The following is a 19,412-nucleotide window of genomic DNA, read 5'->3' as shown; positions in this document are numbered from 1 at the left end:
CTTTTGAACACAAATTAACAAACTTCGACACTCGCATTCAAAAATAAAGCTTAATTAAAACCAGATTGAAGTTAGTAAATAAATGTAACAAAATATTGAAACTAATATCATTGTTTTACTCAATTTGAAACGATCCTACAACAGCGATATAATGATTCCTCCTAAAAATCAATCGTTACGTTAACGTTACGAACTTCACTCTCCTCAATCAAAGGTGTTGTCGTGAAATTTTTAGATAAAATTCGTTGAACTATGATAATTTCGTTCGCAGATGCATACTTTATCCTTCACAAATTACAAGGACAGATTTGAAATAAGAAGAATATTTTCACGTCAATCCAAATACAACAAGCCTATAATTTATCGTACCTAATTGCCACACTGTAATATTCTGCATGCATCGATTTTTTCGACTAATAACTGAACAGCTGCAAGCGAAATCGATTTGAGATCTAACGTTTCGTAGAGATTTCAATTACAAACTATATAATTTTGTAAGTTACTGTGACCGCTCTGAAACAGTAATGATTAGAGCCCAGATAAATATTCATTCAAAATTACGAAATATATACGTATAATACAGACTTAAAAAACTAGAATATGGAAAAAATATGAAAAATCGAAACTGTATTTTCTGCCTCCAAACATTATACTTTATGTAGCAAAACAAATGAGGAATGAAAATGATTTAAATAAAAAAATATGTATTTGCATGATAATCCAGGCCGTAGTAATAATGGTTAAAAATTACAAGCGCCATAATAAACTACATGTGGGGATACCTATGTATAATATATACACAAGCTGAGATTTGTGATGACAAATGTTATTTTTTCACTGTCGAGAGATGATGTATTCGTTAAATTCAACCGCATCATCCTAGATTGCACCTTTGGAACCTCGCATTCTGTAATTTTTTCTGCATACGATACTTCGAACGTATTAAGATAGCGCGTTTGATATGCATTATTGCAGATTCCACACAAACATGAAATAAAACACACGTTGAAACTGACCAACGCGTGCTTTTACGCGTCAGTTAATTCTGACGTAAAATACAGATCAATATTTTTCATCCAACCGTTCGATGTTCATTGAAATACGAGCGTTCCGTACAATGGGAATATTGATCTACTAATACTATCAGATGTTCACATAGAAAGCGTAAACGGCAACATTCGTCGATCGCGAATATTGTATAAGCACGGACCAGCGTTCTATTTATAGATCTGCATATGTATCTATGCTTAAAAAAAAAAAAAAAAAAAAAAAACATGCACCGCAGCGCATGTGTGTGTAAAATTTACCGCGCAACACTTTTCCCGTAAATTTTTTTGTACGGAGCTTGTTTATCTCGATTCATGATCCTTTTGGACTGCACACAAGCCCGAAGAATATGCATCTTGAATCAGAATGACACGCTGTTGTACTGCATATAATACTAAATTTACTCTATGGCCTTCGGAAGAAAAGGCTATATAATTTAGCCGATAACACTGGTCAACAAAGATTCAATTTTTATGTGCAATATGAAAATTTTTCACCGTTTATATTAGAAACAAGGTTTAATATAATAGAAATGATGTTAGAATATTTTTGATACGAATAGTTTTATTGTAATATGAGTTTTTTTTTCTGTTTTAGCGTTTCTAAAAATACAGTTTTTATTAACAAAAATATGTTGCAACGCAACAGATACTAGGAACTCACACTCTGTCACATTTTTTTTATGCTACCAATTTCTTCGTTGAGTTTTCAAAGTAATTTCACTCCTTGACATTATTCAAGAATCACTTGACATGTAACTCGGCAAACACAAAACACAACCACTCTACTGAATAACTAAGATAAAAAAAAAAAAAAAGATAGATAAATGTTTAAAAATTAGTAAGCACGTTCCGTTCCCTGTTACAAAATTTTGTTGACCAGTGTAATTGAAAATAATGCAAACTCATTGTTCCGTTAGTCATTAGTGGACGCTTTTAAACATACACGCGTCACGAGATAATTGTACATTGCGTATAATGAAAACACACGCTTATATCTGCATGTACCTAATCCTACAACGTATACCGGCGTGCATATAATGCAAAAACGTTAGGTAGATAACGCTCTGTAACAACTAGTGTATCAGGAGTCTTGTAATACACTGCGGTACATTTTCATATACAATAAAGCGGTGACAATATTTGTGTATTAATATTACATTCACATATCACGTGTAGTGTATTTAAAATGCATTTAAGTTAACCTCCGTGACAATCATCCAAGGTCACACAACCTACGTTGTGTATACGGTGTAAGCGGCCTCATTCGATTCATTCCCAGGGATTGCTGTCGTATTATCAACGTACAATTGAGGAATTCCCCAAATTTATTATACCGTTATAGGATGATTTTCGATTGTTTTTTTTTTTTTGTTTGTTTCCTAACTTCATCACCCAGTGTTAACAACTCACAGTGGCTACAACTGATATTATCAAGTGAAATTATAATACGGAAATGTCTTTTAATAAACCATGGTGATTATGTTATTTGTACGTATGACGCTTATGTAAGATTTCGAGTGTATTTGATACGGCGACAAGCCGCTTTATTCAATCCTCACAGATGTAAACGAAAATCTAGGCTCTACTACGTAATATCTTCGTAGTAGAGAAGGAACTTTCTTCGGTCGGAATTTCTCGGTATAAGTTAGGTGTTATACCTGCGAGGATGAAAAAAGGCAAAAACAAACTTCCCAGAATCGATTATCGAACATGACCTTTAAAATCCTGTTAATCTATAAAGAGAGTGAAGTTTGGCAACGGTTGATTTTTAGGAAAAATCATTATTTCACAAATGTAGGATCGTATCAAATTGAGTAATCTATTATTTTTCAAAAGCAATGTGTATTCAGATATTGGAAGTTAAACTAATATCAAAGTCGTTCTATATTTTTAATACTATCATTTTAGTTTCAATATTACTAACTAAAATTAAACTTACTAACTTCAATCTAGTACAATTTAAAGAATGAATTTTGAGAAAGAAATTTGGAGATATCAAATTCGCTGAGAGTCAGTCACGATCCGAACAAAAAATTACACGTATTTTTCAAGTTGATCAAATTTATGACAGTAACAGAATGGAATGTCTGACAATAGGTATATTACACAGTAAAAATAATAATGTCACCTATTTCTGTACAATATACGACGTCGATTAAAGGATGATGAAACAATTTTAATGCATCAAACTACGTCCTGTAGATTACGGTAATTTCTTGGTGCATTGATTGACGTCGCTTTCGCCGAATTACAACAGATTGCGGGGATTTAAGGAATACCGGAAATGGGAGTTACTGACGGTTATTACTGTAGATTTTTCGCATTCTCGTTGGATATGTTCAAAAGTATTACGTACAACGTATGAATGAAATGCACTATCAACTGAAAATATACGATTACGCAATATTTGTTGAATTATGTATAATTTGTTGAATTTCCTGTTTATCGGTATGGATCGACGTGTAGTTGTTTACGTACAACAATATAGCACAACGACGTATCCTGTTATTAACTACACCCAAATAGGAAGTGGCAATTTCATCGTTATCGTAAACTTCTCTCTATTATATATATATACACACACCTTTACCGCGATCGGCAGTAAACGTATTACATTTATATATTGCAGTTCGTAAGCTACTGAAAGCAACGTATCACTATGATTCAATTAAAGATTATGTACTTGAGCAGAGGTTGCGAAAGGTTAACATTAAAAGTATCATTATGGTTAGTAGTTTGCTGCCAAGTTATACTGTACACTGCGCCTGTAAGTGCAATGACCTTACCTTTTGCGGTCGATTTCAAGAATCGAGTTCATTATGTTTTCAGAGTATATAATTTTATACAATTTGTTTATAAACTGTTTTACCTACCGAGGGACACAGACGACTAATATTGCCGAAGAAAGTATCATTGTTTAGAATTTAGATTATACATATATAACAGCGTAGCAAATCGCGTTGGCTTGCAAAATTATTGCCCCCCCCCCCCATACTTTACTACAATCGTGATCATTGACCAACATAAAAGTTGAGTAAATTTTCCGACATTTTCTAAATATTTACTTTATTTTTTACAAAAATATACACAAATTTATTGTTTGCCAATTTTGTGCATACTTGCGATTTTTTTTCCTCTCTTTTCTGCTTGAAAGTCTCGCTTACTGAAAAAACAATTTTTAACAGATATTTCATACAAAGTAGAGTTATAATTTTAAAGAAATTTTTCGTCATCGACGATATCAAGTGTTTACACCCGTGTTGCAAATCTAGACGGTGCACCAGTTTTTTTTTTTTTTTTTTTTTTGTTTTCAGAATTTTTATACAAATATTATTCTTCTTATAAGCCGTGACCTGGTTTGTCCAATTTGTCGGCAACATTTTCTATTTATTTGTACCACATAATGATCGCTAAAAACCTACACTCCTCATTAAGTTCTTTCATGCAATTGTAGGAACAGCATTATCATTTGCGGTTGTCTGCAGAGAAAAATTCTCTGTAATGTAAGTAGTTCAACGAAACAGATCTGTCGTAGTTGCATCACAAGAAAATACGGTTATCAGCGGGTGAATAGGGTTTGGGAAATCAGGAGAAAATTATAAATTAATCTTCCAAATACGATTATTAGTTATTTATATAAAATGCAATAATCATACAACAGCAGTAAGTAATCCATATAACGCCTAATATTCGAATATTCGCTAAATACGTTACAAAGAACTTGATTTGCCCGTTGTTATAATTTTTGCCTATGAAATTTTCCAATAAATAAACTCTCTAGTAGTCAAGAACCATTGCTAATAATAGCTCTTTTCTTTTACATTGTTTGTATAAACACATGGATATGTATACGTGTATATACATATATGACATACCTATAACTGCGATGATTTATACATATGCATATATATATATGTATATATGTATGTATATATATATATATATATATATATATATATATATATATATATATATGCATGTATAAATATATGTACATATAAGTATATACATTCATGCACACACACACACACACTTAAGTATACAATGTATGTACAATGTTGTTTTACATGCATTAGTTATTTACAATGAAAAGGCCTTTAGTGAAGGAATATCAAACTTGGAACTTTCAATGCAAAACGATTAAGTAGTGTTCGATAATTCTGAAAAAAAAAAGTTATATTTAATTGCTATGAAATTTTAGTAACAAGAATAATGATTTAAATACATTCTAATTATATTTGAAGATTCATTAAAATGAATCCATTTCAATGTTATTATTGCATCTCTAGATTTTTATATGATGAATTATGAATAAATTTTCTCAGTCTAATCTGTTCTATTTTTATTTTTAATATTAAATCGTGAATCATATATGTACAATAAAGTTAGAGTATCGGGCAAAGCTTGAGGAATCGAGCATTATGCAGAAAATTCAAAATTTATCAAGTTCGGGATATCTTCTTTTTTTCTTTATCAGAGCATTCAATTTTCCGAATTATCGATACAAAGAACAAATTGAAGACAATCTGATCACCTTGGGATCAATATAATTTCTGAGGACAATGTAACTTATTTCAGAGAGTTGAATATCAACTGACAACGATTATTACAGGAGATTAGAAATAGTACCTCAATGGTTATCTCAAAGCGTACTTTTGGTAGTTATGTATGATTTTGTGGTCAATGTGTAAAAAAAAAAAAAAGAGGAAAGAAAAATGTGACTTCAAGAAGACTAATAACGAACTATGTTACACTTGGATCAAGATTTAAATGGAAAGATATTTGAAATTGACAAGGTTTCCAGCATCCTTGGAAAATTTGACCACCTCAGAAAATTTCGTAGAATTCTGAATAAATATTGGATTGTCGACTTGATTGTACAAGCAGAGATTATAGATTCGAAGAACAAAAATAAGAATATCAATCAGGTTTTCTAGTATTGAATGTTCACTTTGCCACAGACGAATTATTAATATTAAAAGTTTGGATGCGTTGAAGAATTTAAAAACGTCCATACACCGGATGACAGATTATAGTGACTCATTTTCGAAATGATTTGAATCGCTTCAATGGTAAGCCACTCAACTGATGTTGACAAAAAGATAGTAAGTAATTTTACTAATTGAATGATATCGATGATAATTTCATTTATCATCTGTACTCATTCATGTAAAGTAGAATAGAGTAAATCGTGTTGTAAGAATTAAAAGAAAATCAATAGAATGAAACGTGATCTATAAGCTGTAAATTTGCGTAAAATAATTGAGGCGCAACACAAATGATTCTAAAAATAGCACAAAGTGGCTAGTAGTTTTATCAAGATGTGGCTTTTAGAAATGAAAGTGAAGGACACCCAGGACAGTTTCAACCACTCTGTCTTTTCGCTTTGATATTGAATTTTGTACTCTATCCTTGAGTATTGCGTTTCATTAACATCTGACACTAAGTGCTATAAAAGAATGCTATGCCTGGTTGGTTCTTCTACTTCGCCTGGACGAGCTGGAGAAAAAAGGCCTGGGCTTGTAAAGGTCGTCACTTGAGTAACGTTGACTGCTTCTCTGCCGGCTGCAATCATCCAAATCACACTATTTTCAATTACCTATCTATGATTTAATTTTCAGAGGATACTGAGTAATGGAGATTGATTAAAAAAATGTTCGCAGTAATGATAAAAAAATTTTAAAAAAACCCAATTGTTGACCAAGAAAATCGAATTCAATGTACACAACTCTAAATTTCACAAGTATCTATCAGTTTCCAAAGATCACTGTACGAATGGCGGCAATATCAATACAGATTTGTTGTTGAGATTGAAGTTAGCGATGCCAAGTATATAAATTTATTTGAATTTTTATTTTGCTTTGATAGTGTTTTGATAAAAAAAGTAGGCTATATTTTTGTCTCGTTTAGACCCAAATAGATTAATCAGGCCACTTTACATTGATATGAATGATCATTTTTGAAGAGATTAATTCGTTGCTGTTAACACAAAAACACTCTACCGAATAAACTGATGTAAGAATATTATTGAAGATATGTTGGCAAGTTCGAAAGGTATACAAAAAGTTCCTTTGGTGATTTTCTGTGAAACATTTTACGATACCTTTTGTCCTCTTTTAGGAGATGAAGCAAATTCTTCTCACTAGTGGCAGACACGTCGCTTTCCGGGCTCAAAGGCATAACAAAGTTCTCTCCATTGGGTAAATTTTGGATCGCGCATATGTTAGCGACAGCTCTATGTTTCTTAGGACGGCCCAGCTTTCGTTTTTTATAAGGACTCGACTCGACCTCTGGCGTCGATTCTTTTATCGTCTGACGAATGTTGTTATTATTCGAACTATTCAATATAATATCCATCAAAGGACTCGTCGATTGTTTCCGCTTTGGCATGGGCGGCGCCATTGTCTTAGGCAATGACGAAACGATTTGACCTCCTAGACTTTCTAAAATCTTTTCAAGAGACTCTGTAGAATTTTGTTGACCTGTACTATCTTCTAGGGCCTCAAACTCGACGGATTTCAAAAATTTTGAAAATCTCACAGCTCTCTCGTTGTCGGCTTCAAAGTACAAACAATGATTATGTTCGTCGTCCGCCGTTGATAATGCAACTTTATCAGTAGTGTCAGCATTTAATTTGTTATATACATTTGAGAACATTGGTTCTTCAGATGCTCTGACACCTAAACAATCATCATCGCCTTTTTGTTCGTCATGTATTATTGATTTCACTGAATCTTCTACTTTGTCTTTTTTGGATTCCAAACTCTGCAAGACCTTTGCTTCGGCTTCAAATGTATATTTCATCTCCATTAGATTGTTCGCTAATGCATCATTAATTGTCCTGTCAAAAGCAGCTTTCGTAATGCTGGACCTCTTATTCCCCGAGTTGATTACTGTAGTTTCGGACTTAGATCCTGTTTCACTCTGTTTTGGTACATCGACAACATCGTGTACAGTTGCGACGGATGCTTTATTTTGGACACTTGTCATGGATGCCATTGAATCGTTACTATTTTCCACCTGCGTTTTTAATTCTGTTAATTTTCTGTCCGATATCATATCTTCTAACGAACGTCTAATCGATTTCTCCATTTCCGACAACGTGGATTGCTTTTCCAAAACATTCGCCAAATTTTCTTCAGGATTAAAGACTAGCGGATTTTCTAAACTGGATATAGATTGTCGTTCAAGACTGATGTTTATTTCTTTCATCGAAAGATCCGGATAAGGTTCTTCATAGTCGTCGTCGGTGACCTCTATAATTTGAACCCTCTCATCGTCCGGAAGCATAGGAGACTCTTTGTCTTTATCAGTTGCCGGCAATGCTGTAGGCTTATCAGAATGATTAGCCATCTGAAATTTCTCTTTAGCTGCTTCGTATTCTTTCATTCTCTGTTTCTCCATTTTCTTTCTGATTTTCATCAGTTTTTTTGCTTCTTGAAAGTTCTTTGCAAACTTTGGTTTCTTCACCTTGAAGTCATTCGGATTTGGTGCAGAGATATCCGTTTGTAACGGACGTTTTTTCAATGGTAAACTCAGTTCGGCAAGCCCTAGTTCTACTCTTTTAGGCATCAAATCTGATTCGATGTAATAGTCGGGTTGGCTAGTTTCATTCTCGTTTGTTATTTTAATCGTCAAAGGTTTCACTCTATTTACGCTTTCCTTATCCTTTTCCATTGATTCAATCGGGGACATGATTTCATCGCTCGGTGAAATATCTACACTATCGGATGTTTCGCTGCTAGAATTGCTCGTCCCGCCCGCTTCTTTAGTCAAGCTGCTAGAACCTGTTCTACCCGAATTGGCAATGGAGCTTGAGCTACTCTTCTGCGAATTTTTGCTACTCGATCCATTTGAGCCGTCTCGGTCAGTCGAGCGTCGCTCACTTGGATTCTTCCTCAAACTGAAATGATCGTCTTTTGCTTTTGTTTTCTTATCATTTTTCCTCTTTCGTTCTTTGTTCTGGGAATCGACCTTTGAGTCTTTCTTCGCTTCCAATCGATCATTCTTCTCACAATCTTTACTCTGTGGTTCAGTTTTCAAATCTTTTTTTGTCTCCAATTTCGAATCTCTCCTTGCATCAGATCGCTCATTTCGCTCCAAATCTTTCGTTTGAATATCATTTTTACCTTCTTTCTTTGCCTCAGACTTGTCGCTCTTTTCTGTCGAATCACTTTTTGCATTACTGTAACTTTTACTTCGGCTCTCTTTGCCATCTTTAGACTGCCATTTGTCATCACGCTTCCCTTTGTCCTTTGTTTCGCTTTTAGGGTCTTTGAGTTCGTTGCCTTTGCTCGACGATTTGCTGTCTGTTTTAACGACTGACTTGTCATCATTTTTACTTGCTTTGTCCTCGTGACGACTAGAGTTTTTGGCAGAAGAGCTCCTTGAATCTCGTCGATCTCTTGATGAGTCTTTTCTGTCTCTAGAATCTCTAGTTGATTTAGATTCTTTGGGATCTTTAGCCAGTTTCTCCTTTTCGGTCAACTCTTTTTTCTCTCTTAATTCTCGAATTTTTTCTTTATAAATATCTTTCAAATCCTTTCCAACGCTTTCCTTTTTGTCTGAATCCTTTTTCTCTTCTTTGAGCTTCTCTGCCTCTTTGCCCTTCTCTAAATTCTCTCTGGGTTTTTCAAAACTGTCACGGCTTTTGTCAGACTTTTCCTTGTATTTATCTTTCGAATATTTATCGGTTTTTTCATGCTTAGAACTGCTGTGCGAAGTCTGTTTCTTTCTGTGATCCTTGTCTCGGTCCTTATAAGATTTCAATTCCTTGATATCGTCCTTATCTTTGCTAGACTTTGTCTTTTTAGCATCGCTGTCTTTATATTTATCTTTGGAGTCATTTTTATCCTTGACTCCAGCATCAGTGGAATCTATCGAGGCTTTAATACTTTTTGAATCCTTGCAATCTCGAAGTTCCAGCGACGTTTCCTTACTTTGAATAATTTCCAATAAATTTCTTCCATCCTTGCTGTTACCTTTATTTGATTCAATATCTCGAATTGCTTTGAAATTATCTTTGCTACTTCTAATGTGAACAGATTCCACCGACTTTCCTTTGTTGCTCTCCTCCTTCGAAGCTTCGGGTAACATTGGCGTCGTTGCATGATTGGACAAACCGAAATCAGTGACTATTGACAGTCGAGAATCTGAGGAAACCTTACTCAGTTGAGAGTCGTGATTACTAAAGTCCAAGTTATCTCTTGAAAAATCATTGGAAAAATCTGGGCTTCGTGATCTATGGCTTGTAAGTTCTGAAATACCCGACAAATGTGAATCATTAGATTCATTAAAATTCATTATATCTATCGGTTCAAACATCGGACTGTCCTCTTCTTCCTCTTCAGGTTTATCATCCGATTTTCCAGAAATGTTCAAATTCGAAGAAAAGAGATTTTTGTTAGAATTCTTCGTAGTACCATCGGATTGATCATTTAAATTTTCAGATTGTCTGTTGGCCGAGTTACAATCGTTTGCCGATTTATCGTTGCTATTTTCGTTACTCTGAATATTTATTTCTGTTTTATTTGCATCTTTCGGTGGTAAATGATCGTTGCTTACAACAGTCGCAGTCAAGTTCGCATCCACAGATTCGAGTGAAACATCTTTCAAGCTGTTCTTGTCCGACTCTGGTGAAACAGGATCCAAATCTTTAGGTAGCAAATCCTTGAGGCTTTTTGTACCATTTTTTTCACGTTCTTTGGGTCGTTCAATCCCAAGAAATTTATGCACCACATCTTCAATTTGCGACATAAATACCGAATAGACTTTTGGGTTAACAACTTGATCGACGATGCGTTCTACTCCAACATCCAAGTAGGCCGCGTCGTGTATGTGCTTTCGTAAGTTTTCTCGCAGTTGATTTTTGTTCATGTCCGGCTTCCATATTTGCTTGCACAGAAATGTATTGACGGAACTTTCGACCCTGGTACGCAAGTTTTGATACGCTGGCTGTAAAAAAGTTAATTGACATTTATTATTCATGCTCCATGACAAGTTTTTGTACGAGGTAGCAGATTGACTACGAATAACAGAGAACGTGACATCTTAACAAGCCAACGAGGTGCAGCGATTCTGCAATTCTTTAAACTGACATACATAATCATTAATTAGGTGTTCGGCATCTATTTACAAAATTAAGTCCAATTTATTTGAAGATATTGCAAACGATGCAACAGGCCAAACGCATTTTTGTCCGCTGTAAATTCGCCATCATATCTTTTTGAGTGATTGAGTAAACCGAGTGAAAGATAACAATTAAAACTTGTAGATGATTGATGTTGAATCTGTATAATAACTCGCTGTTCACCTTGGTCAAGACTCAGTGAATATGGGAATGCATTTTGCTGGGGATGTACTTTATCGTAGAATCAAGCAACGAACCTTTGTGTCAACATCAGCGATGCATTCCTTCCGGAACTGATCGAAAATTCCTTGCGATTTAACTTCCCCAACTATGTGATCAACCAAGCGCGGATCTCCGGCCAAAAGAGTGCTGCCAATATCCACCGCCTCCATCGTCACCTTCCTAATCGGTCAACTGTTCGAACAAGCTTTTTACCCTTTTATTAACCTCGGTAAATCACCGTCCACTCGAACGTGTCACAACAATTCAACAGTCTGTCGCCATATTTATTTATAATGATAAAGTACGGCATGGAACGCAACGCATGCGTAAAGTTCGCCAAGTTCCATGATTTAAAAAGAACTTAGAAGAGGTACCGCTGATGCTGATCCTTCAGCTGAAACTACGCCTACGTCCCAAAGGGAGCAACACTTTCGTATTCCTTATGATGGTGAGGCGTGTCGGTAACCGATCCGCATTTACCGTCCGGCAGCACTCGGTAATCAAGTGCGCGTTTATCATAGCGAATGGCCACTGCAGTTGTTGAAAGTGAACAAGTAACGTGAAAATCTTTATGATTTATTCAACAGATGAATAACATTGTATTGTTAATGATTGCTATGCTTTCTTAATATGAATTTTTTTGAGCCCTTGATTAAAGATTTATAAGCAGATAAAAAAACATGTGTGTGGTAATCACGCGCAATAGAAGTGAAACTTCTGAAATCTATGAGTGATTTACCGTCAGTTACAAAAAAAAAAAGCCTCTTTGATTAGCTTATATTTAAACAATGAGGCTGAGAGAATGAGAAAGAGAAGAGAAGAATTACACAAATGAGGTTAGGGAAAATTAGCGATTTTCAGTTTTTATTTGAAATATTAAACATGCAATTTGTAAGTTTTTGTGTTAGGGCACAAAAGAGTGGGGGTACCAAGATCCACTCAAAGGAAAGAGACCGATGATAGGTGTATGTTGGGGGTTTCAAAACATAGCATTTCATAACATTCTGTAGTTACCTAAAGAAGTTTCACTTCAAAATTATAACGCAGATGTTTACAAACCCATAAACTTGTGATCAGCTGCCTGTAAAACAGTGCAACCAGTCGAAGTAGACCATTGGTTAAAATATTGGAATGCTACGTTTCGCGGTAAAGCTTATGCCGAAATAGCGTCTTGTCATTGGTTAGCCAAGGATCAAAACAATCGGCTACCGGCTCTTTTCAAAGTGACCAGTCTGAAATTGGCGAGACAGAGCTCAGCAGGTATTCTGTTTGGTTTTCGCACTAATAACTGCCTGTGACGAGACGAGTATGTGAACGTAATCGTGCTCGAGTGAAATTATTGTTTTTAATGTTAGACGCGGTCCAAAACGGACTTTAGACGTGAAAATGAGTTGCAGGTATGTGCGTGAAGAGAGCCGATTAATGATTCAATGCACTCGCGACGGTTTATGTGTGAGAATTGATCTTAGAAAATTAGTGGATGACATTTGTTTCAACGTCGGAATATGTGACTATTAGGCGTAGGTTTTTGATCGACTTTGATGAAATGATTATTTAGTTTCTTTTTTCAGGACGGAAGTTTGGAACATTTTATATCTTCCAGACGAAATTTTAATGAAAATTATTTCAAGCTTAAATATCCGAGAGAGGTTGCCTCTGGCATATTCCTGTAGGAGACTTCATACACTTGTGTTGAATGACAAACGGGCGTTGAGGTGAGTAAAATGTGCATGCAATTTTGGCTACAGAATATTTTTTCTTACATCACTTGTACGTTTATTTGCGTACCTGAATCGGTCGTCATTACTCTAAGGGGATGCTATGGTCGATTTCAACGTTGAGGTACATACCTCCAAATATCAAAGCCCACGTATCTCAAACGCGAAAAAGGGCTTAATGGCTCCATTCTGTACGCAATTCTGAACACAAACACTTCAATACATTTTCATTTGACACAGAAATTAAGAAATGGCATGATTTCTACGAATTTGCTATCACGATTTTCCATGAAATTTCTTTATTTTTGTTTCAAATGAAAATGTGTTGGAGTGTTTTTGTTCAGAATTGTGTGTAGAATGGGGCTGTCAAGGCCTCTTGCACATTTGAGATTCATGGATTTCGATATTTGGCCATACATACGTTTAATGTGTTTAATCTCTAAGATGTAAATATTACATAATAAGAAGGTATGAGTTTTGTGTGAATGTGAGTTTTAAAAGATTTTTTTTTATTTTCAGGAATTTAGACTTCTCCAAAGATGGATATCTCACAACAGAATCAGATGTGAACTCATATGTCTTCAACAAACAGATATGTCAACATATACGGCGCTTGAATGTTGCAGGCATGTACTGCCCAGAGCCAGAGGAGATATTGAAAAGTATCTCCGAGGCAAAAAATCTCATCGAACTCGACATGTCAACTGTTCAATTTCAAGATTGCAAGCAATTTTTCAATCTGTTGCACTCTTTAGAGAGGCTGAAAAAAATATCTATCACTTGGCCGACTGAATGTAAAAACGAAATACTGTATCACGTAATATTGGTAGAATCATTAAGAAGACTTACCCACTTGTCCATAAGATTGTGCAATGTAAATGACAAGTGGCACCTCATCAGGTCGTTCAACGGAATAATTCATTTGGAAGAACTCCGTTTGGTACAGACATACTTTACTTTAGACTCTGAATGTCAATGTATTTGGCTAAGAATACCAAAAATCATGCACAAACTCCGATTAATAGCATGTATTGGATGTGATACGGATTGTCTTGAACAAATCATCTTAGCTATGGTGCCAAACCCTGAACGATGGATCAGGCTTAGTAAAGGTGATTTCGGAAACACGCGTTACTTTTACTACGGTACGTATCCAAATTACTGTACTTGATGTACGACAAGAGCTATCTTGAAAACTCATTTGAAATCTCGGCAATAGTTCTCCGAACTGCAGGAAAAGTACAATCAATTCAATCGAAATTTCAAAGGAGAGGGGTTCAGGATTGATCCAAGATTATTTGAATATTGCACATTCATAATTAAATTTATTGTAAAGTACAAACTTGTTGTTGATATGTGATCTACCAATTTGGCAAATAGGCCAACACATACTCACATACTCATGATCCGATTCTATTGAATGACTTTTCGTTTTTCACAGAAAATGACATTAAAATTTCTAAGTACCTAAGCGAGAACATTATTCACACTGCTTCTGCTTGGGAAACTGTGCGAACGATGTCGAAAGTTGAAAAGTGCATAAGTTTTGAAACCATACTGGAGGAATTGATGAGGATTTCCAAACATACAATCTTGAACAGGAACTGCTTTCTGTCTAAAAATAACGGTCCAGATCAGTTCTTGCCAAGAATTCAGGATGTAAAGGTAAAGTTATAAGTTTCGGACTCGTTGAAAATAAACCTTGTCAATTAATTACAAAAAGTAGTGCAAATGAATCAAAGGCTTAATGATGACTGATAGAGATGTCCAGTAAAATTTGTGTAATACAATCTATTGCGTGAAAAACTGTAATCAACAGCACAAAAATATTTATTATTCGCATTTTGAGTAATTTTTTTCGATCACAATGAAACCTCCGCTACTTTGGCTGTAACAGATTTTATTTTTACTTGCATTGACAAGAAAAATTATTATTTTCATCCATGATCTCTTGAATCACTTTATTTTTTTCGTACTATGATTTGGTAATTGAAACCTTCTAAACATTACAGCTCTTGCTTGAAAATCCAAGCCAACCAATTTATTACATGAACGTGAACCAGAGCATAGAGCAGAATTCCCAGCTGTATTTGGTATTATTAATGTTTCCAAGTTTGACGGAACTTGTTTTGTCCAACATAATAATAAGTAATCGTAAGTAGCTCACTTCCATTGTGTGAATAATTATATTTAAATATTTACATGGCTTTTTTCAAACTGAATTTTAAGTAATCTTTGTTATATTCGAAAATACTCCAATGATGATACACTTCAATTACAGGAGCCTGGTAATTTGTCAAATTGAAAATGCTCCTTCTCAACTAGTTGAAATGAATTGAAAGATTGAATCACGTTTGATCTATCAACGTAAAGATAAAGATTCAAAGATACTTCACTTATTGACCGCTGAAATTTATCTCCTGATTCTTTTACAGTGACTTAAATGATGAATTTCACTAGTATTCGCATCCATTTTTTATACTTTTCCGCATAGACTTGACTTTCAGTCACGTGATTCAGTTTGTCAGAATATATTGGAATGGAATATAAAAAAATTATACAACAAAGGAAAAAAAGCGTGCTACTGATAGTGGCTACTGTGACTGAAAGGGTTAAATGGTCTGAAAAGTTCTGAGTGTTGTGACCATGCCATTGTTAACTTTAGCTAGTGCTATGATACTTGAAAACTTGACTTAGAGAAATAATATTCTCCTTTTTTTATAATTTATTTTCATGCCATCATGGTCGACTTTGGGGTCCTTATCAAAATTGATGATAACAGGTATGAAGCGAAAATATAAAGATTCTGAGGACGAGGATTTAGAACCAGAAACTTCATGTTTCCATGCAATAGTGGAAAATACTCCAAATGTAAAAGCATTGACGATAAATGCTGGGTAATTAATGTTGACTAAACAGATAATTTAAAGTAGTAGCAGTAGCCAATGTTACCATGAATAACACTTCTCGACTCTCATGAATTTTGACGTTTTCGATATTTGCATTTTTATTCTGTACACGAGCGTTAGTTGAATTCGTGAACTAAATATCAAAGGGTGAAAAGGTATTTTTTGAAACTGTACTACAAAGCTGATTCCAATAATAACGTTAGATCATTTTCAACTGCGCTTAAATTTATAAGGGAAACACTGTTTTGAGATCTTGGATTAGAATGGATTAGTAAAATATTATCGTGAAATCTACATCATTTGAACTCCACAATCATTTTGGGCAATGGTTGCATATCAGTATAAATTCTGTCTTATGTCAAACGAAATTAGAATTATTAGAGATGAAGTATGATTTAACTTTCATCAAAGTCCTAGATAAAAAAAATGCAGTTTGCGAAAGTCATTTATACATGTGGCAAAAAATCGCTGATTCTGATCCTGCAAATGGGGAACATGGCGCATTTATCGTGTGTACTCAACAATTCTCACTTTTATTATCATTTTGATTTTAGTCTACATTGTAATTTGGTACCTATATAAAATAAACGTGAAATACATGAGAACATTTCACTAATATATGTTATAATTTCAGAATACTAGAGGACGCACAATTGTGGGATCTGGCCGCGCTTCGCATGATCGCAGGTTGGAGACACCTTACAAGTTTGCACCTGGTGAAAATCCCGATCAAAAATGGTCATTTCCTCGTGGAAATAGCCGCACAGTGTAAAAATTTAGAGAAATTAAGGCTAGTAAATTTGGGGCCGCAACCAACCTGCTGTTACACAAAAGAGTTGATGCAAATGCTGACATTTTGCCACAACTTGAAAGACTTCTCGATTGAACAGAGCAACTTGTGTCAAATACCTCGTTTATTCGAAACTCTCTCCAAAAATCTCAAGCTCAGAAGAGTTTGTCTCAAAAGCTTGGGCAGATCAAGAAAGTCACCAAACTTGATACCTTTCATTGAAAAGTTAATACGATCTCGTGAACTGGTATTGTTTGTGTGCCAATATAAAGGGTTGGCTGATGATGCTTGTGATGAATTGAAATCGACTTTACAGAGGTGATGACAGCAATTTTTTGGACATTTGATACAATTCAAATACTCTGTTTGATACATTTTTTTAAATTTATTAATTTATTTGACGGGACAAGTCCACTTATCAATGTTAAAGTTATGGGCTTGAATAATATGTGGTATATTTATGAACTAATATTATCCTTTTTTTTACAGTTTAAAGGTTGAATTAAGTCGCCCGAGTTTCCAGTTTGATGTCATTAAATGCAGCGGTCCTGGCAAAAATCACGTTCTCAACTTTGATCTTCATCACTGTCACAAAGATTTACTACTTCCGTTCACCTATGTCGACTCGCTATACCGCCTAAATAGTTGAAGGAATTCTTAATTATATATCTTTATTATTATTTGTCATTAGTTGTCAGGAAAAAAATGTACCAATCATTTTTGGATGTTGTATAGTAAATTAGAGGTACTTGTCAATTTATTTAATGCCAAAATAACATCTTAACTTTATATCCATTTCATAACTGTGTTTTTTTCCGTTATCTTAAAATTTTCTCTATTCTTTTTTTTCTTTCTAATTGCAAAAATCATGATCAATTTCTTTGTTAATCTACAAGAAAGGCTTCTTTACATTTCTCAGAAGTTACCTAGCGTGTCGGATTTAAACCTGTTCACTTTAAAATGAAAATATTGACTCAGAGTGCCTTTATTTGAGTGAAAAAATACTTATTCGACGGTTTTGAGATATTTTGGGCATGTTTCAGGAATTGAATTTTTTCTTCCAATTTTGCGTATTTCTTGAAATGTGAGAATAATTCTACAAAATAAATAGCGGTAATCAATTTTTCAGGATATTTTACTCCTATTTCGTATCCTTGACAACTATTTAATATGCTGTGTATCTCGGAAAAATCGTAAAAAACGAAAATCAAAATTGTACACTATAGTGTGCACAAAAAAAAAAAAAACGAATCTGTCAACATTGTGACCGATCAAGTTGGTAAGTGTAGGGCACTGCTGAGCGACCGTCACGTATTGCGCAATTGTTAGGCGGGAGATGTAACAAGTGACGCTACACCGACACTGTTGCTAGTCGGTGGCGTGATGAGCTTCCGAGAAGTGCAAAAAAAAGTACGCCACGGCGGGGGGAGGATTGCAGTCGCCGGCCTTCTCAGCGCAGTGACCAGGCTCTACCCCTAAATTAAATCCGCGGATCGCGTTCGATGGTTAATCATGCAGCGAACCCCGAAGATCACGGAGCCCGGCAAATAGAAAGATTGGCATTGGAGAGTCCATCACTGCTACAAGGTACGTTTGGTTCTCTTTGTGTGATCGTATCAAACCTGATGAAAGATTCGAATCGCGATCAAAACCAGGTTCTGACTGCTACTTTTCGCGGGGCGAAACAGGCCTGATTAGCTGTCGTGACACTTCTAAATGGTCGTTTAATGGCCTAGATATTGCACAGGATGATCCATTTATTAACGAGACTCATTTCGATCAACCTCACGTAATATACTCATCCGTCTGATTCAACTACGAACGTATTTCGTTTGGAGTTGGCCGTGATTGTTAGCATTGTTTGCAAGATGTATACAATGTTGGTTTGATAGGTAGTTCGAAAATAGCAAAATACAATGTATCGTTCGGATTTAGCTGGCAACAAATCGTCTCGTGTTATTTGTCGTTTAATTCATCATTCTGATATGTGCAAGAAAAATCTAAAAAGCGTCATTCTCATTTTTTCTCAATATGGCTGCTCCGAATTGAGCGGCAAGTCGAGAAAAAAAACACTGCACAGTAGCATCGCGGATGGGTTCAATTTCCGCCAATCAGAAACCGGCGGGAGGAGGCAACTCTCCGATTGGTCTGATATTCAAATATTTCTACTTCTCGATTCGTCAGCGTCAACCGTCACCGAATTCTCGGAACAAGCAGTTGCTACGCGAGCTTCGAATTTTCTGAGACTTCTATTCGCAGTCGCAGTTGAGTGAGTGTCAGTCCAACATTTGCTTGCATTAAAAGAATTGCTACGATCTACGAAATAATGTAGTGGCGAATGACGAATGACGATATAACAACTATGGTAAATATTCGTTGTAATTCGCGTATGTGAGTGAAAAAAAGTTTTGGTGTCAGTTGTTACGAATTGCATTTATTATCGAGTCAGACAATTTTGACGTCTGTGTTCATCTGTTATGGTAAGTTTATCAAAATATCGTTTAAAAGCAGAGTTGTGGTGTAGGTTGTGAGATTTTCTTCGAATTACTCCGTAGGTTCAGTTTTATTACGGAATTTTATGGCAAGCCGATTCGC

At 35.1% G+C, this 19,412-nt stretch overlaps 2 protein-coding genes across 2 annotated transcripts; one reads left to right on the top strand and one right to left on the bottom strand.

Moving 5' to 3' along the window:
• Positions 1-4,665: 4,665 nt before the first annotated feature.
• Positions 4,666-11,749, bottom strand: LOC107219742 (biorientation of chromosomes in cell division protein 1-like 1). The gene is made up of 3 exons (XM_015658070.2): positions 11,436-11,749; positions 7,153-11,003; positions 4,666-6,614 (listed from the first exon to the last, which is right to left on the bottom strand). Exons 1-3 carry the CDS (start codon positions 11,568-11,570, stop codon positions 6,512-6,514), a joined length of 4,089 nt encoding a protein of 1,362 aa, XP_015513556.1. The 5' UTR covers positions 11,571-11,749; the 3' UTR covers positions 4,666-6,511.
• Positions 11,750-12,642: 893 nt separating this feature from the next.
• On the top strand, positions 12,643-17,861 carry LOC107219738. The gene is made up of 8 exons (XM_015658063.2): positions 12,643-12,797; positions 12,972-13,115; positions 13,638-14,263; positions 14,560-14,783; positions 15,131-15,272; positions 15,901-16,015; positions 16,662-17,135; positions 17,307-17,861. Exons 1-8 carry the CDS (start codon positions 12,787-12,789, stop codon positions 17,464-17,466), a joined length of 1,896 nt encoding a protein of 631 aa, XP_015513549.2. The 5' UTR covers positions 12,643-12,786; the 3' UTR covers positions 17,467-17,861.
• The last annotated feature ends 1,551 nt before the right edge of the window (positions 17,862-19,412 follow it).

The sequence above is a fragment of the Neodiprion lecontei genome, chromosome 7, assembly GCF_021901455.1.
Source record: "Neodiprion lecontei isolate iyNeoLeco1 chromosome 7, iyNeoLeco1.1, whole genome shotgun sequence".
Classification (NCBI taxonomy): Eukaryota; Metazoa; Arthropoda; class Insecta; order Hymenoptera; family Diprionidae; genus Neodiprion; species Neodiprion lecontei.
The sequence above is the reverse complement of the archived record's forward strand: the minus strand, read 5'-3'. Positions and strand labels throughout refer to the sequence as shown.